The 20,573-nt window shown below is 44.9% G+C and overlaps 1 protein-coding gene and 2 pseudogenes across 2 annotated transcripts in view; 2 read left to right on the forward strand and 1 right to left on the reverse strand.

Moving 5' to 3' along the window:
• Positions 1 to 20,573, forward strand: part of MTMR12 (myotubularin related protein 12) — a 68,959-nt gene that overhangs the window by 40,251 nt on the left and 8,135 nt on the right. For both annotated transcript variants that reach the window (XM_025867435.2, XM_073891056.1), the window contains exons 8-13: positions 4,056 to 4,131; positions 12,385 to 12,491; positions 13,472 to 13,596; positions 15,224 to 15,302; positions 16,765 to 16,835; positions 18,933 to 19,105. In XM_025867435.2, the coding sequence (XP_025723220.1) occupies positions 4,056 to 4,131; positions 12,385 to 12,491; positions 13,472 to 13,596; positions 15,224 to 15,302; positions 16,765 to 16,835; positions 18,933 to 19,105 (631 nt within the window). The remainder of the gene's footprint in view (positions 1 to 4,055; positions 4,132 to 12,384; positions 12,492 to 13,471; positions 13,597 to 15,223; positions 15,303 to 16,764; positions 16,836 to 18,932; positions 19,106 to 20,573) is intronic.
• LOC112819845 (E3 ubiquitin-protein ligase RNF220 pseudogene) lies at positions 6,365 to 10,144 on the forward strand (annotated as a pseudogene).
• LOC112820536 (small nucleolar RNA U3) lies at positions 14,510 to 14,592 on the reverse strand (annotated as a pseudogene).

Below are 20,573 nucleotides of genomic sequence, written 5' to 3' on the forward strand. Positions count from 1 at the left end.
TATTTCAGAGAGAGCACAAGTGTGAGTGAGTGTGTGAGGGGGAGAGAATCTTTGAGCAGACACTCCACTGAGTGTGGAGCCTGAAGTGGGGCTCGATCCCAGGACCCATTGGATCATGACCCGAGCTGAAACTAAGAATCAGATGCCCAACTGACTCAGCTTTACCCAGGTGCCCATGGGAAGGAAGCTTTTAATTAGTGGTTAGCAGGGAAAATGGGGCTTTGGCAAGATTTTAGTTCTGGGAGCACTCGGCGCAAACACATATCCCTGGGACGGCCCCAGCCGTACATACAGTCCCCTACCCTTTTCTGCCCTGTGGAGAAGATACAGGGCAAGTTGTGCTTTGTTTCTCACCTGGACCACTGTGGTGCTGCCTACATGGTCTCCACCACCCACTCTGGTCCCCCAGCATCCATTCTCTGTATCTACAAGGCCTTTCATGGTTTGACTTCTGCCTGACTCCCCCCTCTACCTTCCTCTGACCATACTGACCCCCTACCATAGGCCTTGCCTGTGTGGTCTCCTGTCTGGGATGCTCTTTTTGCTTTTTAGCAGCACAAGGGTAGTTGTTTCCATCTTACTTGTCAGATCTTAGCTCAGGTGTTACTTTAGTAGGGAGCCTGCCCAAGACTAGGTCAGGTCTCAGTGAGATCTTTCTTTGTGCTCATGCCTCTCCTCACAGCACTTCCTACGATTGTGAGTTTATTTTTATCTGTGTCACCATTTGGAAATGTTTGTTTCTGCAACCTGTCAACTCTGGAGAATCAAGGACCCTTTTTTTTTTTCATCATTATATCCTCAGTACCAAGTATAGTGCCTGGTTTTTTTGGTTTAGTTTTTTTTTTTTTTTTTTTTAATTTTATTTATTTATTTGACAGAGAGCACAAGTAGGCAGAGTGGCAGGCGGCGGGGCGGGTGGGGGGCGGTGGAGAGGGAGAAGCAGGCTCTCCGCCGAGCAGGGAGCCGGACCCGGGGCTCGATCCCAAGACCCCAGGATCATGACCTGAGCTGAAGGCAGTCACTTAGCCGACTGAGCCACCCAGGCGCCCCTAGTTCTTGGTTTTAAGAGGCTTCAAGAAATAGGAACCAGAATGAGTAAAGTAATGAAAGCCCTTCCTCCAGTGCTTAGCGGGCACTCCAGTCAGTTTGGATAATAGGAAACTGAGCGTCTACTTCATCTTCTCCCCAGGTCAGAGCTGGCTATTCCAGTACCTGTCTTCCCTCTCCTGAAAAGCCTTTTTTCTGCCATCCTGCCTCCCTGTCAAGATATCAGAAGGTCCATTACCCTATGGGCGTGTGTCACACAGGCCTGTGAACTGATGCTGCCCCAGGAAGACATTGCTGGCCTGCTGTTGTCCCTCGGAGGGTTTCCTCACCCTAACGAAGGCCTAGCCTTTGTTATTATTCCTTCAATAATAAAGTTGTCCTGTAGTTGGAAAGGCCGTTGACTTTGTGTTTGGAAGCTCATCCTGATGAGTAGAATGACTGCTCTCCAAGGAGGGAGGGTTAGCTGTTTGTGGACATTGGGAGCCTCACAGCAGAGAGCCTGTGGAACCTCCTAGTAGTTTGCTGGGACAAGAGAGGACATCTCAGACTCCTCTCACTGGTGCAGAGCTGTCCATCTCTGTGCAGCCTCCTTTCTGGAGCCAATTCATGCTGCATATGCTAATACACTTGGTTCTGACATTTTCCCCCCCTTTGATGGAAGATTCTTTATAAGAGAAAATTAACTGGCTAACCAACATGGTAAAAAATTCAACCTCACTAGTACTAGAAGGGGAAGACATGCAAATCTTTAAAAAACCTTGTGGCCCCAGCTCTGCAGAATGAGCTGAGACTCAGGGCTAAACCAAACCCGCAGGTAGCTCTCCTGTGAAGGCGGAGAAACTGTGGTCTGTTGGTGTGTTGCTGGCGCAGCGCTACTTCCACGGTCATCCAGGGATTAACATGCAGATTCTGATTCAGTGGGTCCGAGGTTGAGCTGGAGAAATGTGCTGTCCAGGTGATGCTGCTGCATACTTGGAGTAGCAGGATCTTCTAGAACAACAGCTGTCATCCTCCTTGTACACTGGGGAGCTCTTGAGCTTCGGATTTTTTTCTTCAAGCTTCTGATATACTTAATAGTTCTGTGGGGGGAGCCTGGATGTAGGGAGGTTTTTAATCTTCCCGTGTGATTTTAATGGGCAGCCTGAGTTCATTGATATGTGAAGAGATTTTTTGGGGAGGGTTTGTTTGTTTACGTCAGTGATAACACCTGAAGAGGGGATACCTTACCACCTATGCATTAAAACAATTTTGATGATTTGAAGTATCTTGTCCTTGACCAGTGTTTTTCAAACCTGGTCCTACGTTAAAATATAATGAGAGGTTTTTTTCTTTTTAATTACCTTTAAGATTTTTTTTAATGGAAAATTTCAAGCAGTATAAAAGAGACTATGATAGATTCCCTTTTACCCATCACCCCCCCTTCAACAATTATTAACTCATGCCTAATCCTATTTTCTCTGTGCTTCCCTTGGATTATTTTGAAATAAATTCCAGACCTCATCACATTTCATTCATGAATTTTTCAGTATACATCTCTAACAATTAAGAACTCTTTTTATAAATATAACCATAAAACCATTATCACGCCAATGAATCATGGAACACTACATCAAAAACTAATGATGTAATATATGGTGATTAACATAACAATAAAAAATTAAAAAACCATTATCACGCTTTTCAAATTTAGCATTAAAATCCTCAGTCAGTATCATTCAGTAACATAAGTCAGTGTTCAAAAATTTCCCCATTGTTTTTATACATTTTTAGAACAGTTTTTCATCTTTTTATCCATTTTATCATTAATGAAGACTCAGTGATATTGATTATCTTGCAATTGATTGATAGGTTTCTCAAGTCTCTTAATCTGTAGAGCTTCCCACCATTTGTTTTCTTGCAATTTATTTGAAGAAACCAGGCTATTTTCTGATTGTTGCCTATAATCTGGATTTTGCTGGTGTTTAAAATGGTGCCCCATTCCCTAGGGATTTATTAGATCTAGGGACTTGATCACATTCAAATTCCAACCTGTTCAACTTAGAAAGTCCATCTGTCCCATCACCTGATACTTACAGGACTGACTTCAAACATGCAGCATGCATACAGGTACCATCCATTATTTTCCATTGTAGTTCTTACACCATAGACACCTTCTTACTTCCCTTGAGGCTTTATATCAAGCTCTTTGAGTGAAAGGGTTTTCCAGCTCCACAGTGATTCAACTTAGCAGGTTTCTTATTAATAGAAACCTGCATTTGCTAACTAGAGGAAGAGGTGGTGTCTCTGTATATCTCTTGATCTTTGCAACTCTGAAAACCTAACTTTCCCACTTCCTACCACTTAACAGGTCATTTTTAGAACCTAAATTTTCTCATATAGAAACTGAAGCCACACTGGTTGGGTTCAGGTCATAGCTCTACAAATGCTTACTAGCTGTATAATCTGTGAAGGGCCTTAGTGGTGCTCAGTTTCTCTAGCTGTGAAATGGAATAATAGTACATACCTCATAGAGTTGTCAGGGTAAAATGAATAATTGTGTTAAGGAATTTAAGTCTGGCCTACAGGAAGCAGTTAAATGTTTCTTGTCAGAATGCTTGATAAAATGTCTAGGCAGCAGTCATTGTGATTACTGGTTTTTATATTAGCTGACTGAAAACATGGGTGCTTAATTGCCCCTATGTGATGAGAAAGAGCACTCCCAATTTTGAAATTCATATACTTGTAGGTATCATATATTCCAGTCCCCTCATTTCATGGATGAGGAAACAGACCCAGAGAAGTGGGGTAGCTTACTTAGGGTCACACAGAATCAGAGGAAGAGCTAGGATTTGAACCGAGAGTCCCGGCTGATTTGGCTGGAGATAGTTCGTCTGCATTGGTTCTTCTTAAGAGGGAAATAAGCTTCGTGTCCTTACTACTGTGTTTTGCTTCCTCACTTCATTAAAGTTGAGCCTTCATATTTAGTGACTTACTCCAGTACTAAAACTGATGACATCTCTTTCTTCTAGATTGCCAGCATACTTTGTTGTCCCCACCCCTCTTCCTGAAGAGGACGTGCGATGCTTTCAGGGTCGTGGCATACCAGTGAGTACATCTGGAAACCCTAATAGCCATGGGTTGCTCATCAGCCCATTCTGGCAGATTATTCTATTTAAAGCCCTTGGCTTTGGTCCTCCGTCCAAAAGGGATCCAGAAATATCTCAGGGGCTCACTAAAAGAGTCTCTCAGACATGAGGCTCCCTGGGACAGCTCTGAAGTTTTCACAGATGCAGTAGAGTTTTTAGCAGAAACATCGTAGAGATTGAAGAGGATTACAGATCTGCCTAGTGTTGAAAGCCAGCCTGATTTTGCACCTGAAATCATTTTGAGGCTGAGTCCCCCGCTCGAAGGGTAGTAGGGTTTAAGATTCTTTTTGGCCCCACTATTAATTTTTGAGTGCGTGTGGCCATTTTTTCTCCCAGAGACAACATAGAGAGTTTACTTAGTTTTCACAGAATAGACTGGGATGGGAGCCATATTTAATGTGTTACTAATCAAAGAAAGCAAGGCTCTGGCAGTTACTCCAGTTTCTAATTGGTGGTTGGGAGTTGCCAAGCCTTCAGGGAATTTAGTAAGGAATGAGAATTACAAATAAATGCTGTACTGTGCCCATGGCTTGTTCACGAAAAAGGTCACTCCTGGATGGGAGGCAAGATGTTTAATCAGGGTCACATGTAGGTCCCATTGTAGGCAGGGCAGGTAATGAGCTTGGCCCTTGCAGTGAACCAGAGACCATCCACCTGAGTTAAGGGGGAGGCTGCTTTTCTCTGCCAGCCGGTTTGTGCCATGTGGAATATGGGCCTGGTCTTGCCAGATACCCTGATTTCTCAGGAGAAGCCAGAGATAGGGATTTTTATGTGAGTTGTGACTTTCCCCAATTTCTAAATGTATGCAACTGATTCAGATGTTTAAAAAACAGGTCTTTGGGCTAGAGTTGGCTCATGTCCCATTAGTTTGTAACCTTTGCTTGAGAGCAGAGGTTCTTATACTTTCTGATCTCAACACTCTATACTCTAAAAGGTTATTGAGAATTTCAAAGATTTTTTTTGTTTATGTGGATTATATTGTTTGATATTTGCCATATGAAAAAACAAAAAATTTTAGTTTATTTTAGCAATAAGCTTACGACATGTTAGTGTAAATAGCATATTTTTGTGAAAAATAACTATTGTTCAAAACAAAAACATAGAACAGCAGTGTTGTACATTTTTAAAAATGAAGACCACTGGATTCTTAAATCTACCTCTTTGATTCAGTCTGTTGTATGTTAGGGTTTGGTTGAAGTACGGGAAGAGAATCCATCCTCACACAGATCCATATTTGGGAAAGGGAGGAATAGTTATTCACCTTTTCCGATAATTCAGAATATTATTCTTTGATGGTGCACCAAAAAAAAAGAGAAGTGGTGGTTTCATCAAGGTTAATTGCAATAAGGAATCTGAAAACCTAATCAATGAATTTTTCATTCTTTGCTAAATTAAAATCCATGGGGGTCTGTCTTGTACTTGGAATAGATCTTAAAACATGCATGATTTTTTTTTTTTAAGATTTTATTTATTTATTTGACAGACAGCGAGAGAGGGAACACGAGCAGGGGGAGTGGGAGAGGGAGAAGCAGGCTTCCCGCTGAGCAGGGAGCCCAATGCGGGGCTCGATCCCAGAACCCTGAGATCATGACCTAAGCCGAAGGCAGATGCTTAACGACTGAGCCACCCAGGTGCCCCAAAACATGCATGATTTTATGACCTTTTATAGTGGTCTTTTGGAAAGTGTTGGTTCACAGGGTTATATTAGTATGTTTCCTTATATAAAAATCACACTCATTAACATCACCCTTGTCTCATCAGAAAAATCTGTATGTTTTGGGAAGCTGTCTAGGTAGAGGCAGAGATTAGTTTTCCACAGTTCTAATTTTTGCATGAAACTTCAATTTTTATCATTTACAACAATTTGTCAGTTGTTTTCCTTGAAGTGATAGGGTCACTTCATTTTTTGTTTTGTTTTGAGGATGAACACCTGCCACATACCAAAGTCTGAACACCCAGTGTTTGACTCTCACTCATTCTTTGAATTCCATGAAGAGAGCAGCTAGTGTAGCAGCACTCAAGACGTGCAGTGTATTTCAGTGCTTATTTCCCACTCCATCATGTCAGTTATAAAGCTTGTTAATATTAAATATCAATCTGTAATGGCCAAGATTAATAAAACTAGTAATTTTTCGTCTGCATTAAGGACATTCTCAAGTAGAACAATTTCTTTTTTCTGCGAGCATGTGGCTATGAAGAATACAGTGGTGACCAGTGCCATCTGGGAGCGGTGCCTTGAGTGGTCCAAAGGCACCCGCACTTTTACCCACCAGGGCTTTGGCACCGTCCGTGCAGATGTCAGCACGGTGAAGAGGACAAGTTAACTCTTAGTATTATTCTCAGGCCACCTGAAAGGGTCTTGGGGAACCCTCCCCATCTATAGACTACATTTTGAGAATCACTGTTTTCAAACAATGAAAATGAGGGTCTTCATTCTTTAACCTTTCAGAGATGGATTGAGGAAAAGAGGGTGAGCTCTGTGGGAAGAAATAAAGATGAATGGTCTACACATGTGCGAGTGGGCTGCCTTTCCATCCAGCGTTGAAATTTGGATACTGTGTTCTAGCTAGGCCTTGAGGCAGAGAAGTAGAAAATATTCTGATGAGATCTGAGTGGGGAGCCAGCAACATAACTTCTTGGTAGAAACAGTTAGGAAGGTGTTCTCACTTTTTTTAGATCTGTCCTGAAAGTTGTTAGTGGAATTTCCATGAATGGACAACATTAAAATATTACACAAGATGGAATTGACACATTTACCCAGGGAACACAGAGCTCTCCATACCCATAACATAAAATTTACCACTAGTGGCATTTATTGTATTTACAATGTTGTGCAACCATTACCACTTTCCAGTTCCAGAACATTTCCATATCTCCGTGCCTTTTTTTACCCTGACTTTTCAGCTAGTGTGTTTATTCTTGCCTTTACTTATTTTCAGTGAAGACCTGCATCATTTGTAGGTTCAGTCATATCCTTGCGGCCATTCTAGCGACCTTGGCCTCCTCTACCCTCTGCTGTTCTCCAGCCCCTGAGTATTGATCTTTTTTGGCTCTGGGGCTAGTGAACATTGCTAAAGATTATTCAAACCACACAGCAGAGTGTTACTGAATGGGTTATGGAAAAGCCATATGTCACCTTGCCTCAGTTGGGCCTTTCTTCTGCTCAGCAATCTGTTGTTTAACTCCTTTTGGATCCTGTATCATTCTTTCCTAGGGCTGGTATAAGCCATTTTTTCATTCTCTTTAAGTTTGTAATTCCATTCTTAATTTTTATACTGAGAGACAATATTTCCCCTACTTCTGTGGGATTGTGGACAACCCTCGAGAAGACCTCCCTCGGCTTTCCCCTTCACCTCCTGTTGGTTTTTCTCTGTGCTCTTGTTTCCTTCTCCTGAATCTAAACAGCTGCCTGGCTCTTGATCTCATCTGCCCTTGCTTTGTCAGGAGCCTGCTTCCATCAGCCTTCCCCCCTCCCCGTGGATCTTTCCTGGTGTTCCGCTCTACCTGAAGGCACACTCAAGCCTCCCCTGACCTGAAGAAGCCCCTCGTGAAGAGTTAAGCTACTGTCTTGTTCTCCCTCCCAGTACTGACAAACATCTTTAAAGACTCTGTACTAATTTTCCTTCCTTGACTCTCTCATTTCTTCTTGCACTGTGACTTTTACCCCCTACTCTGCAACGGACCCTCCAGAAGTAGTCAGCGGGCCTTGTGCATCCCCTTTGCCCATACCAGCACTGCCCACCCCCCCCAGTACCAGCACTCCCCCATACCAGCACTGCAGGTTTGACACTGATTAGGGTCTTGACCTTTTTTGTGTCTAAATTCTTGTCTTGCTTTGGACACACTGTGCTTTCTGGGCCCTCTGACCTCTTTAATAGTTTCTTCCTTCTTAACGCTGCTTTCTAGCATCCAGTTGTAGATGTTCCCCTAAAGTTCTGTCTTGGGCTCTGTTAAGAAAGATAACCTTAAGGGCCAACATGGCCGCCGCCGCCGCGGGGCAGCCGGGGGGAATCCACCTGCATTGGCACCCTTGTTAGCCGGGCGGCCGCAGGACCCAGAGCACCGGAGACCAGGGTTGGGGCGGCACCGTGCGGCGGCCATGGGGTCACGTTAGAGCATCCCCCGGCGGCTGTGCCGAGGGCCCGGAGCGGCCAGCGGAGCAGGGGGGCCAGAGGGAGGGAGGAAACCTTCCTGCGAGTGCGAGCCAACCGGCAGACCCAACTGAATGCTCGAATTGGGAAAATGAAATGGAGGAAGCAAGATGAAGGGCAGAGGGAAGGCTCCTGCATGGCCGAGGATGATGCCGTGGACATCGAGCATGAAAACAGCAACCACTTTGAGGAGTATGAGTGGTGCAGGCAGAAGCGGATACGGGCCATCACTCTCCTGGAAGGTGGTTTCTGAGGCTCTGGCTTCGTCATGTGCAGTGGCAAAGAGAATCCGGACAGCGACGCTGACCTGGGTGTGGATGGGGATGACACTCTGGAGTATGGGAAGCCGCAATACACGGAGGCTGACGTCATCCCCTGCACAGGCAAGGAGCCTGGTAAAGCCAAGGAGAGAGAGGCAGTCCTAAGTGGCGGCCCTCCCAGCACACGCATCACGCCTGAGTTTTCTAAATGGGCCAATGACGAGATGCCATCTACCAGCAGCGGGGAGAGTAGCAAGCAGGAGGCCATGCAGAAGACCTTCAAGAATAGTGACATCGAGAAAATCACGAAGATTCAGCTGTGACCACATTTGAGTTCCTGAAGGCTCGGATCAGGGAACTTGAACGGCAGCTATCCCATGGGGACCGTTACAGATGCCTCATCTGTATGGATTCCTCCTTGATGCCCCTAACGTCCATCCAGTGTTGGCATATGCACTGCGAGGAGTGCTGGGTGCAGACCCTGGGTGCCAAGAAGCTCTGCCCTCAGTGCAACGCCATCACGGCGCCCGGAGACCTGCGGAGAATCTACTTGTGAGCTAGCCACCCCTGGTGGGCTGCGCCTCGAGCAGCCTCACCTGCCTGCCTCTGTGAGGTGACTCCCCCTTGTACATACTTGCACACAGGTTCCCCGTGTACATACATGCACACGCGCATACACATATACACACACAGGACTCTGGAGCCAGAGTGGAGGCTGAGGCCCAGGCCCTGCCTGCTGGTTGCCACCAAGACTGGGGACCATACCTGTTCCAGGTTCTGTCCCCAGGGTGGGGCAAGGAGGTGGAGGTGGGGGGGAGTAGTGGGCAAGGCTCCTGAGATCCAGCCCCCAGACTGACAGACGGACAGACAGACATGCAAACACCAGACTGAAGCATATGTAATATAGGCTGTGTATGTTTACAATGTTGTGTGTAAATGGGACAACTCCTCACCCTCCACTCCATCCCCTCCCCTTTGGTTGTAAGATTTTCTTCTTTTTTTAAGAACACCTGGAAGCAGTGCCCCCTTCAGGGGTGGCTGGGGGCTCGGCCCATCCACCTCTCAGGGTGCCTGCCTCTCTCTCTCCCATGGTATCCCTTTTCCTCTCCCATGTGCTTGCTGTTCAGTGGTGTATATTTCTTCCCCCAGACATGGGCCACATGCCCCGAGGGACATGATCCTCTCCTTCGTCTTGGCTCCTGGGGCTCTTTATAAGGAGTTGGGGGAGGGGGGAGACACAGGAAATGGGAACCGAGCTAAAGCAGGGGCTGAGATTGGGGCTGGATGAGTGTGCTCCTGGCTGTCCAGCCTTCTGTCAAGAGCCATTCCTGGGATTAGAACTGCTGTTCCCAGGGAAAGTGGTCTCCCGCACCCCTCCCACATGGGCCCCGCGGTGTGATGCTGGGTCTGTATATTCTATACAAAGGTACTTGTCCTTTCCCCCCAAACTACATTTGACATGGGTTAAACCAATATAAACAACAACAAAAAAGATAACCTTAAGCTGTATCAAATAATGAATAATTTTTCCTCTCCCTTTTAAAAGTTAAACAGGATTAACGAGCAGTGATTCTTGTCTGTTGTCAAGACATTTATACTAAGACACCAGACAGAAATTATACATATCACAATAAGAGAAAAACAGCTTGTTAATTTCCAATGAGAAGTCTATCTTTGACCAAGAATTTTGCTTGTTTTTTATTTTTCAAATAGAGAACAGTAAGGGAAATTGCCTCAGATGAGATGAGACAGGTATGGTTGTGCCCTCAAAAGAAAATGAGTTATTAATGGCTGAATATCAACAAGAGCCAACCCTTTCTGCCCCAGGAGAAGAGAGAAAAAGGATAAAGGACACATAATTTCTTAGAACCTGTCATCTAGAGGCGCCTGGGTGGCTCAGTCGTTAGGCATCTGCCTTTGGCTCAGGTCATGATCCCACGGTCCTGGGATCAAGCCCCGCATCGGGCTCCCTGCCCAGCGGGAAGCCTGCTTCTCCCTCTCCCACTCCCCCTGCTTGTGTTCCCCTCTCTCACTGTCTCTCTATGTCAGATAAATAAAATCTTTAGGAAAAAAAAAAAACCTGTCACCTAGTCATAGCTAAGAGTTCCTGTCCCCTTTTGTACGAGTGAGCTGCACCCAGCTAGGGGGACAGGATTGCTTGGGCATTCAAAATGCCGCCACCCTTGGCAGAGGGATAGAAACTGTGTGCTGGTTTCTGTATGTTGCTTAGCATGACATTGGGAAAGGGAGGGGGAGGACAGTAAAGGGCCCTTTGATTTGTCTTGGTGTCCTAACACTTCCAACCTCATTTTGAATCTTAAAGAGTCCAAGTACGGCTTGGCCCTGAGAAGGGGAGTCATTGCTTTTTGGCATTTCCTGAAACAGTTCTGTGTTCTTCTGCCCTCACTACCTGGGTGGGCTCTCGTCTCTTCCATGTCTGGTGGCAGCCAGCTGCCATGTCCACAACCCCAGTCCGGGCTTCCCCTCCTAAACTTGTAACCCTCATCTAATGTGTCTTCTGGATATCTGTACACAAGTCCTAATATACCCAGCACTGATTCTGTTCTCTTCCCCTGAAACCCCCAAACCAATTGTGCGTCCTGGCTTTCTAAGTGGAGTGCAGAGTAGCACCTGGACTGTGTGCTGATCTTGAACCTTGTGGCCCCGGTGTCTGCTGCTAGCATGGCCAGTGTATGGTTTATACCATTCATGGCAGATGAGAAGCAAAAAGGTACCACCTCCACGTAGCAGAATTATAAAAGGCATCATCTTCCTCTAGGTTTACCTTTGAGCTAAGGCTGAGGACGCGGTCAGCAGAGCAGTGGCCGGCCTCTGGCCATTCTCAACTCTTAACCAGGCCTTTATGGGGCTCAAGGTCCACAGCTGTACTCACCTGCCCCAACCAGCCTTGCCCTCTCCTCCATACCGGGCTCTTCCAGCAGATTACTTTGTCCCAAGATCAGTTCTCATTTCCTTTCGTTCCTGCAAAATGGAGCAAACAAAGTTCCCACGGCAGCCAGAAAAGTGCCTGAACCTGTCACGGTTGTTCATATGATTTCTTCTTGTCTCGCCTTCCCTTTGTTGTTCCTTGAAATTCTCTTTCGTTTACCACATTCTACTTTTTACTATGTTTATAAGTGTATTTCCCTTTTGAGAGTGTAAACTCCTTGAAGGTAGACCCATATCTTAGCCCTCTTCACATTGTCTTTACATACTGCACTGCTTTGCATGTACAGGTCTTCTGCGTTGAATGGCCAGCTTCCCTTCTTTCTAGTGTGAACTTTCTCTGGTAACAGGAGCTGCCCCCTGCATGCCATCTGGCCTTTCGTCAGAATGCTGCAACTTGGAGTGCAGCTCGAGGAGGTTATTGGGTCTCTCCAAGCCTCAGTTTCTTGCTGTTGATGGGGTTAGGGATCTTACTGTCTCCGAGCGTGACTGTGAGTATCAAATGGGTTAATTGACGTAAGATGCCTGACCGAGTAAGCTGCGCTCTTGTGAGATCTGTGCTGATAACGGTGGTGACACCATCGTCTCGGCTCCCAGCACTAAAGGCAAGTCAAAAGGTATACATTAGACCATAAGCAAGGCTCCGTGTGACTATCTAGACCTGGTTTGTTTTGTTTTAAGACTAAGTCGGTGTTTTTCACTTACGTAACTACTCTCTGGCTTAACAAAGGTGAATACATCCAGCCATTTCTTACTAAAATGAAACACTTCCCTGTATGAATTTAAATGCTAAGCTTACCTGTCTCCTGGATTGTGTATGTTATATCTGAAAAATCTTTTTTCCCCCCTTTGCAGATATGGTGTTGGTCCTGCCATAATGGATGTGCCCTTTTGAAAATGTCAGCACTGCCCAAAGAACAGGATGATGGCCTTTTACAAATCCAAAAGAGCTTCTTGGATGGGTCAGTACTGTTCTACATTTTGTTATTGGTTAGTTCAGTTCTTGTTTTCCCAGATGCAGGGGAACAGTTCTTAATAGTATGTTCACTCCTGTTTACCTGCTGACAGCTGCTTAGTGCTTGGGAATACCACATAGAGTGATCGGTTTTTGTTTGTTTTTAAGGTCTTATTTATTTGAGAGAGAGTGAGCGAGCACAAGTGGGAGAGGGGCAGAGGGAGAGGGAGAAGCAGACTCCCCACTGAGCAGGGAGCCCAATGCGGGGCTCAATTCCGGGGCTCCAGGATCATGACCTGAGCCGAAGGCAGATACCTAATGGGCTGAGCCACCCAGGTTCCCCTAGAGTGATTGTTTTTAATCACTTTGAAAGGAGGGGCAGGTGGCTGGCTCAGTTGGTAGAGGATGCCCCTCCTGATCTCGGGGTCGTGAGTTCGAGCCCCACACTGGGAGTAGAGATTACTGAAAAAAATAAACTTAAAAAAGTAACTTTGAAAGGAGTCAGTATAACATAATCATAGAAAATGTCAACTGCATTGTTTTTAGAGATGCATGCCTGAGTATTTAGGGGGAAGTGGCACGATGGCTCTGGGTTCGACAGTGGTCAAATCCAGGTCATGGCCTATGTCACTGTCCTTTAACGAATGTTTGAAATTTTTCAAAATGTGGAAAAAAAAAAACCCCCAAAGTGTGGATGAATTAAAAAGAGAAAAGAAGACAGCTTTGAAGTTACACTGCCTTGGGTTCAAATCATGGCTCTGTCAGTTTACAATCTTCATACTTTTGGGCTGGGAGGTGCCCCACGCACTTGCATTCCCACCTCTGCTGACCAGGGACAGCAGTCCTGTGGTGGTTACTTTGTTGGCAGGGATTAAACGGGAAGATCCTACACACACAGATCTGGGCACATAGTAAGTGCTCAGGGCAAATAAGCTATTTCTAATTCACATCTGTTCTTCTAATCTCACGTTACTTTTTGATACCTAGAATTTACAAGACCATCCACAGGCCACCCTATGAAATTGTTAAAACCGAAGACCTGTCCAGCAACTTCCTGTCGCTTCAGGACATCCAGACTGCATACTCTAAATTTAAACAGCTCTTCCTGATAGGTGAGAAGAATGCTGAGTAAAAACTTCCTGTCACATGGGGAAAGACATGCCACGTGGATCAGGTGAAAGTTGGTGCCTTTTCCCTGGGCTCCGTTTGCACCAGAGGCTCGTGGCCATGAGGGTTGATGTGGAGCAGAAGGGCGGGCTGGTGGCCAAGGGGCCGTGTCATTGCCACGTCTGCCCCCCATTTTTCTCCAGGCTTTTGCCCCACTGCCCCTTCTCATGGACGTGAATACAGGCCCACCCCTCCTCTTCTCTCCATCCCCAGCACCCCGGTTGCCCAGAGGGGAACACTGGGGCTTCTCCCTTTAAAAGTTGTGGGACTGTGCAATGCCAGTATTCACTGGCTCTCTCACGGTGATTTATAAAACAAATGGTCTGTTTTTGTTGGTCACTTGTTGAATGGACCTCTCTGCCCCCACCCCAGGTGGAAATCTCTTTTTTCCTTTCAGATTAAGCAGAAATGGAAAGTAGGAAATGAAATATGCACATCCCAGCCTCCCCCACTTCCCTGCCTAGGCTGCCCACTATGAACAATTTAGGACTTGAATCCAGTTTGACCAGCTCAGTTATCTATTCTCCCCGTTCTTCAGTGAGTCTGTATTACCATCTGAGATTGGTCACATTTACATGTAGTTTTTTCTAACATGGACTTTTTAGCCTAGCTAATTCCAGCTAATTTAGGATTCATTCATTCAGCTGATGTTTATGGAGTTTTCATTAAATGCACTGACTATGGAGGCATTTGAGATAAAGATGAATATGACACCCAGGGACACAGCAGTGTCCGCCTCTAAGGAGAACACACTATGTTGTGTGTTATAAAATAGGTTTATAAAAAGCAGGGACCTGGTGGAGAGTGATACATTGCACTAGTTTATTTTTTGTTTTTTTTTTTTTGTTTTTTTTGCAGATCTTAAATTTTGGGTATTCTCCACGTTCAGAGAAACCTCTCTAGTAACAAACAATAGAAATGATCCCTGAACGTATAGTCTTCACTTCACTATTTGTTGCAGGATTGTGATTCTACACTTCTGTTCTCATCTTCCAGGACTCACAGAATTGTCTGCCTTGTCACTGATTTGAGTTTGCAACTTTGACATGTCTTAGATGTCTATGAAACGCAGGGTTCCCTGTATCAAGGTGGGTGGGGGGGGTGGTGTAGGAGTGAGCAAGGAAAATGTGTTTGTGTATTTAGGATTCCAACAGAAGCCAAATCTCCCCCTTTGGGCTGCCTGGCATCAGGATGTATCCTGTTGCATTTTTCACTACTAGGAACAGTATAGCCTGGGTCCTGACCATTTCTGCCTAAAACATGTTACTCTCCTTGTTGAGTTTAAAGGTGGACTGTGACTATATATACATACTGTGGGGCACTTTTTATTTGAGCAATAAAAATCTAAAAAATCCATTTCTGACTGCTACCCCCTTCCAGGGGCTTACAGTTCAAACACCGTTTCAGCTGAAGCCTGGAAATGTCCTCTGCTTAAAAGCAGAGATCTGTGCTTGGAGTCTGCAGTCCAGGTCCAGGACTGACTGAACAGCATGCTTGAGTAGCACAGCTTTTTGGTGGCAGATGTGGAAGAGAACAGTGACCTGACTTCTTACTCTTTTTTTCTTTTTTCAGATAATAGTACTGAATTTTGGGACACAGATATAAAATGGTTTTCTCTGTTGGAAAGCAGCAGCTGGCTTGACATAATCAGGTATTTCAAGCCATTCTTTTGCTCATGAATTTTATAGTTCTCCAATTCAAAGTAGTAAAGCAAATTGACAAATAATTTAACTGTTATATTTCACAGTTAACTGTTCTTTAGATCACGTTTCTTCAGGGCTCAGCTGGATTTTACGTGTTATGTATTCTGTGCACATTTGATCTGAATTTATAGATATGCTGCCTGCTCAGAAGGAGATCTCTGTAGGCTCTAGACTAGGCATTGAAAGACTGCAGAAAAGGGGGCGTGGCAACCCAAGATCCTAACTGAGGCAGCGGTGCTGGCCTCCAAGCAGGAACCAAGATTGCGAAGGGGAGGGATGCTGACTTTTTACTGAATACCTTTTTGAACTCTGTGTCTCGTTTGTATATAACCTACTTAAAAATTATGGCGGGGCGTGATCCCAGGACCCTGGGATCGTAACCTGAGCTAAAGGCAGACGCTTAACCAACTAAGCCACCCAGGTGCCCCCCCTTTTTTTCATAACTTTATGATTAATCTCAACTAGTCATTTTGGGTTTTGGAATTAGGTTGAGAGCCCCGGAGACAGAATTACATTCCCTTCCCTACTTCATATATTGAATAGCTCCTCTCTGTTGCTGTTAAGTAAAGGAGAGGGCAAAGGGGGAGGCACAGAACAGAAGTGATGATCAGGGGTGCGAGAATAGCTCCGGTGGCCCTAGGATTCTTTTGAGAAAAGAGAAGAATTCTTCCCTTGACGTGGCACGGCATCTCTCTCAGTTCTGCCGGTGAGGTTTGTGGCACAGAGCCTCAGCCCTCCGAACACTTATTAACAAATACATTTTGAAGAGCCTGCCACGTGTCCCACAGTTTGAATGTACAATTGCAAACAGTGATAAATGTCAAACAGAAAAGAACCCTTTGTTATGTGGGGTGGGCAGAGAACAAATGAAGAGTCAGCCAAGGGAGGCACCCCTGCAGGCAGGGAATAGCATTGTGAAGCCCCTAGTTATAAGTAGAGAACAGTCGAAGCTGTAAAAGGAAGAGTGTGTACAGAGACAGACAAAAGGGATTTCTGGGCATATTGGATCTTGTCAGCCCCACTGACACATTTGGCAAGTGACCTTGAATTAAATGATGTGGGCGTGCGGCACAGTTTCTGACGTGGGCATTGGTGGGTCTTACTAGGACTCGCAGGCCAGACTCAGGCATGAATTCTCAATAAGAGTTTGTAGCTTAGAACTCACCTAGGAACATCTGAACATCAGTTTTGGGATTCCCTTCTGAAATTTTTCAGTTTCTAATTGGCAAATGAGTGTGTTGCAGTATCCGAATAGTATAAATGGCAATTGCTTCTTTTCTGGAGGATTTCAAGTGGAAAAACAAATGAGATCGTCTCCCTTAGTCTTCAGTTTTCTGTCTCTAAACTTCTCATCGTTTTGATGCCAACCTCAGGAACTAACGCCCCTTTTCTTGTCTCTTTCCAATTTAGACGTTGCCTGAAAAAAGCAATAGAGATTACAGAATGTCTAGAAGCACAAAACATGAACGTTCTTCTTTTAGGTAATATATTTAAAGCACAGGAGTGGTTTTCATTTTCCTTCAGTCGAGATTCAGTTTCTGTATACACAGCTTCAAGGAATTGGAATTGTCTTATAAAAGGAGTGAGCTAGTGTAAAAATCCTTCCCATTCTTTTCTACTCTGACCTTGGAATCCTTTGCATTTGCGATCAGTGTTACAGTTTAAAAATAAATCCTTCGTTTAGAACTTGACAGACCTATTTGCAGCCCAAGAAGGAATTGTTTGGTATCTTCACCAAAGGTCACATTTCCAGTGCTTTGGATTTTGTTTTATATTAACTCAACTTGGTTAAAGTTAAAACCTTTTGATAATTCCTTTTATATAAAAGAAACCCGTGGATGGTTTAATTGTTATTTTTATACCTTTGCGTTTGACAACCTTGTGCAGTTGCCATAGAAACTTTGTGTGTCCTGATTTCCTTTTCCTCAGTGGGCTTAACTTGCTATTCTTGCCAACAGGACATACACATACAGAACGTGTAAAAACAGGTGTAAACTGCTTTTTTTTTTAAAGGTTGCTGAAATTGATTAGATCTCAGCTAAAATATTATGTTTGCTATTTAGAATATTTTAAACTTTTTATAGACCTGTACCTCCAATTCAGTAGATCATCTCATGCTTTCATACCCTGAGGCTTTTACCATTGCTCTCATGCACTCCATGATTGCTGAAATTTAGCCTCTGTGGGCAGGCTGGAAAATGTGTCTGCCTGGGGCTTCTGTACCACCTGATATTGGCTCAGTGACTTCAATTTGAATACATTTATTGAGCACCTGCCATGTGCAGAGCTGTATACTTCTGCCTTCTAGAAGTTTACAGCCTAATGAGAGAGTTGACCCGAGCATGTTATTGAAAAAGACCTTACCACCAGTGGCAGAACAGAGTACTGATTGAGTAACTGGTACAAAGGAGGAGGGATAGATTGGGGTCTGAGAGATGGAAGTAAGGGCCAGACGGCACTAGTCAGAGTCGCATAAAACGAAATCTGCATCTTTGGCTGAGGTGTGAGAAGTCACTTGCTCCCAGATGGACCACTGAGTTGTCTCCTTTGAAATCTCCTTTTCGAGCCCCTCTTCCTGTTACCCACACATATACTATTAATATCCTTCAGACGCAAGAAGGAAGATTCCCTTAAAAATGAAACTCACCGTGACAGGGTCAGAATGAGAATTTTCTACCTACTGAGAATTCATTCTCAAGTTTCTCTAACTGCACCGCTACTAGCACCGTCCTCCCCATGGGCATTTTTAAATAGCAGCTTGGTAGCACTTCTTTTTGTAAAGGGGAAACCACAGGGATATAGACCCTCCCTTTTAGGATCTCAAAACTCTAAGGCAAATATATGGATGGTGATGTATGCTTTTATTAGCTGTGAGTCCTGAATGCTAAACAAGTGTGTGCACTGAATTTTCATTGTACAGGTTTTGTACGGTGCGTACCGGGGGTGGGCGCGTGGAAGTAGCCCAAGGGGAGTTTCTCCTCCAGGCTAGGCAGAGGGAAGCAGGCACCTCTGTGCTCTCAGACAGAAACAGAAAGCGCTGTGGAGCTGGGAATAAGGGGGTCCAGAGAGATTACACTTCCTCCAAAGCAGAGGGAGTGTAGGAAAGGAGCTCCGAGGTGAGTCTGAGAAGCAGCCGAGCCTGGGAACAGTGGGTCCAGTGAGGACTTTTGCTTTGACACAGCAACTGGAAGAGGTTTGAAGTTGGTCTGTGAAACCCTGCAGGCCGCCATCTTGTGTATGGTTCTGTCCTCGTTGTGTGGCACGCCGGGATGCCCACGTGCTGACAGTGGACTCGGCATGCCACGTTTTATTCATTCAGTAAGCAAATCCATGCTTAGGGCCAGAGTATGCGGGAACCTGTACGAGACTGGCCAGAAGCTGTTTGTCCCTCGGTCTGAAAACACTACCTTGTTTCCCATTGGCATCTTTGGCTTCAGAGAAGTCGGGCTTGACTGTCAGCAAGCCGACTCTGGTTTGGGGAACCCTGTTATTAACTGTGCAAGTGCAAGTGCTCTGGGTGGCTTTAAATAACTTCACACTCTCCTGCCTCTTTGTACTGGCTCTGGGGCCCCTCCCAGAGGAGAATGCTTCCGACCTCTGCTGCCTCCTTTCCTCTCTGGTGCAAGTGATGATGGACCCCCACTGCAGAACCAGGGTTGGTTTCCAGAGCCTCGTCCAAAAGGAGTGGATCATGGGCGGGCACTGTTTCCTGGATCGCTGCAACCACCTCCGTCAGAGCGACAAAGAGGAGGTGAGTGTCCTCATCACAGAAGTGCCCGATCTCTTAATACCTGTCTTCAGATGGAGGGTTACTGCTTGCGAAGTGCATGCCGATGGGCTTGTTAGGAAGGCTGTGTTCACTTCACCGTTTGATGACTCTGAATGCTTTAAACGGTATCGAAAGCCTTCCCCAAGGAAAGGGATGTTAGTGTGTTCAGATCCTTCTCTTCTAAATTGTGTATACTAAGGGTGGATATTTATTTTCTGATGGGAATAACATTGATTTGTAAAACTTAAAAAATTAATTCAGAGAGACTCCTACAATTTCTGTTAAGTTAATCTTTGCAAAAAAAAAAAAGAATATCCAATATACAAGTTACTTACAGAAAATACATAATAACACATAAATCTTTTCAGAATAAAGCATGGAGTTATGTTAATGCCATCCATTACCAGGACCTTATCGGCAGTATATGTCTGCTGTGTACACCTCCTCTGCTCCTGGCCATGTGAATTGCCCCACGCATGGACCCTGAACTCAAGTGTAGGCGAGTTAGCATTGTAGTTTAGTTAGCCCCCCAAGTTGTGGCGTACTTGTCTCAGCTGCAGCTGTGCAAACTACTTTGACTACATTATTAATGATTGTGGAAAGTAAATGAAAACAGGTGAACTTTCTTTAGTTAAGTCACCTGCAAAGTTCCCGTATTCTAGGAGCAGGACTCATGGCTCTTCTTACTCCAGATAATAAATGTGGCTGTGTCTGGTGGGGAGCAGCTTTATGGAATTAACAGAAATTGTAGGAGTCTCTCTGAATTCCTGGAAGACCCCAGCTTCTCTAGCTAGGCTTGAGGTTTCTTTCAGGCCTGGTCTCTGCTCATCTGTGTCCATTCATTAAGCTGAATGGAAATCGCCATTTTCAATCTTGGAATGGACTTTGCCTTTCTGAGGACTTTGCAAGGTTAATGGGACTCAAATAACATGATGGGCAGAGAGAGCTGATACTTTGTGGGGAAGAGTATGTTTTGGATATCTTGAGAAAGTGAGGACTGACAGGTACTGTGGGGGGTGGCGGGAATAAGTCCAAGAGCAGATCCAGTCTGATCTGCTTTCACCCAGCCTTTGGAGAAGTCAACCAAACTTTCTGAACCCATTTTCCTGCCTCTACAATAAGGTTCAGATATTTTCCATTCTATTTAAATGATACATTGAGCAGAAAATGAGGTGTGAAAGTTGCTACATAGGGGCACGTGGGTGGCTCAATTAAGCGACTGCCTTTGGCTTGGGTCATGATCCCCCATTGGGCTCCCTGCTCAGCGGGGAGTCTGCTGCTCCCCCTGCTTGTGCTCTCTGTCAAATAAATAAATAAAATCTTTTAAGAAAAAAGATGCCATGTAAACATTTCTTAACATCTCAACATCAACAGGTTGGTTTTTCTTTTTTCTTCTATTATGTGACTACTTTTATTTCATTTCTTGAAGTTTTTAAATTTTATTTTTAAA

This window comes from Callorhinus ursinus, unplaced genomic scaffold, assembly GCF_003265705.2.
Source record: "Callorhinus ursinus isolate GAN/ISIS: 27379988/994484 unplaced genomic scaffold, GSC_fseal_2.0 scaffold3, whole genome shotgun sequence".
In the NCBI taxonomy this organism is placed as follows: domain Eukaryota; kingdom Metazoa; phylum Chordata; class Mammalia; order Carnivora; family Otariidae; genus Callorhinus; species Callorhinus ursinus.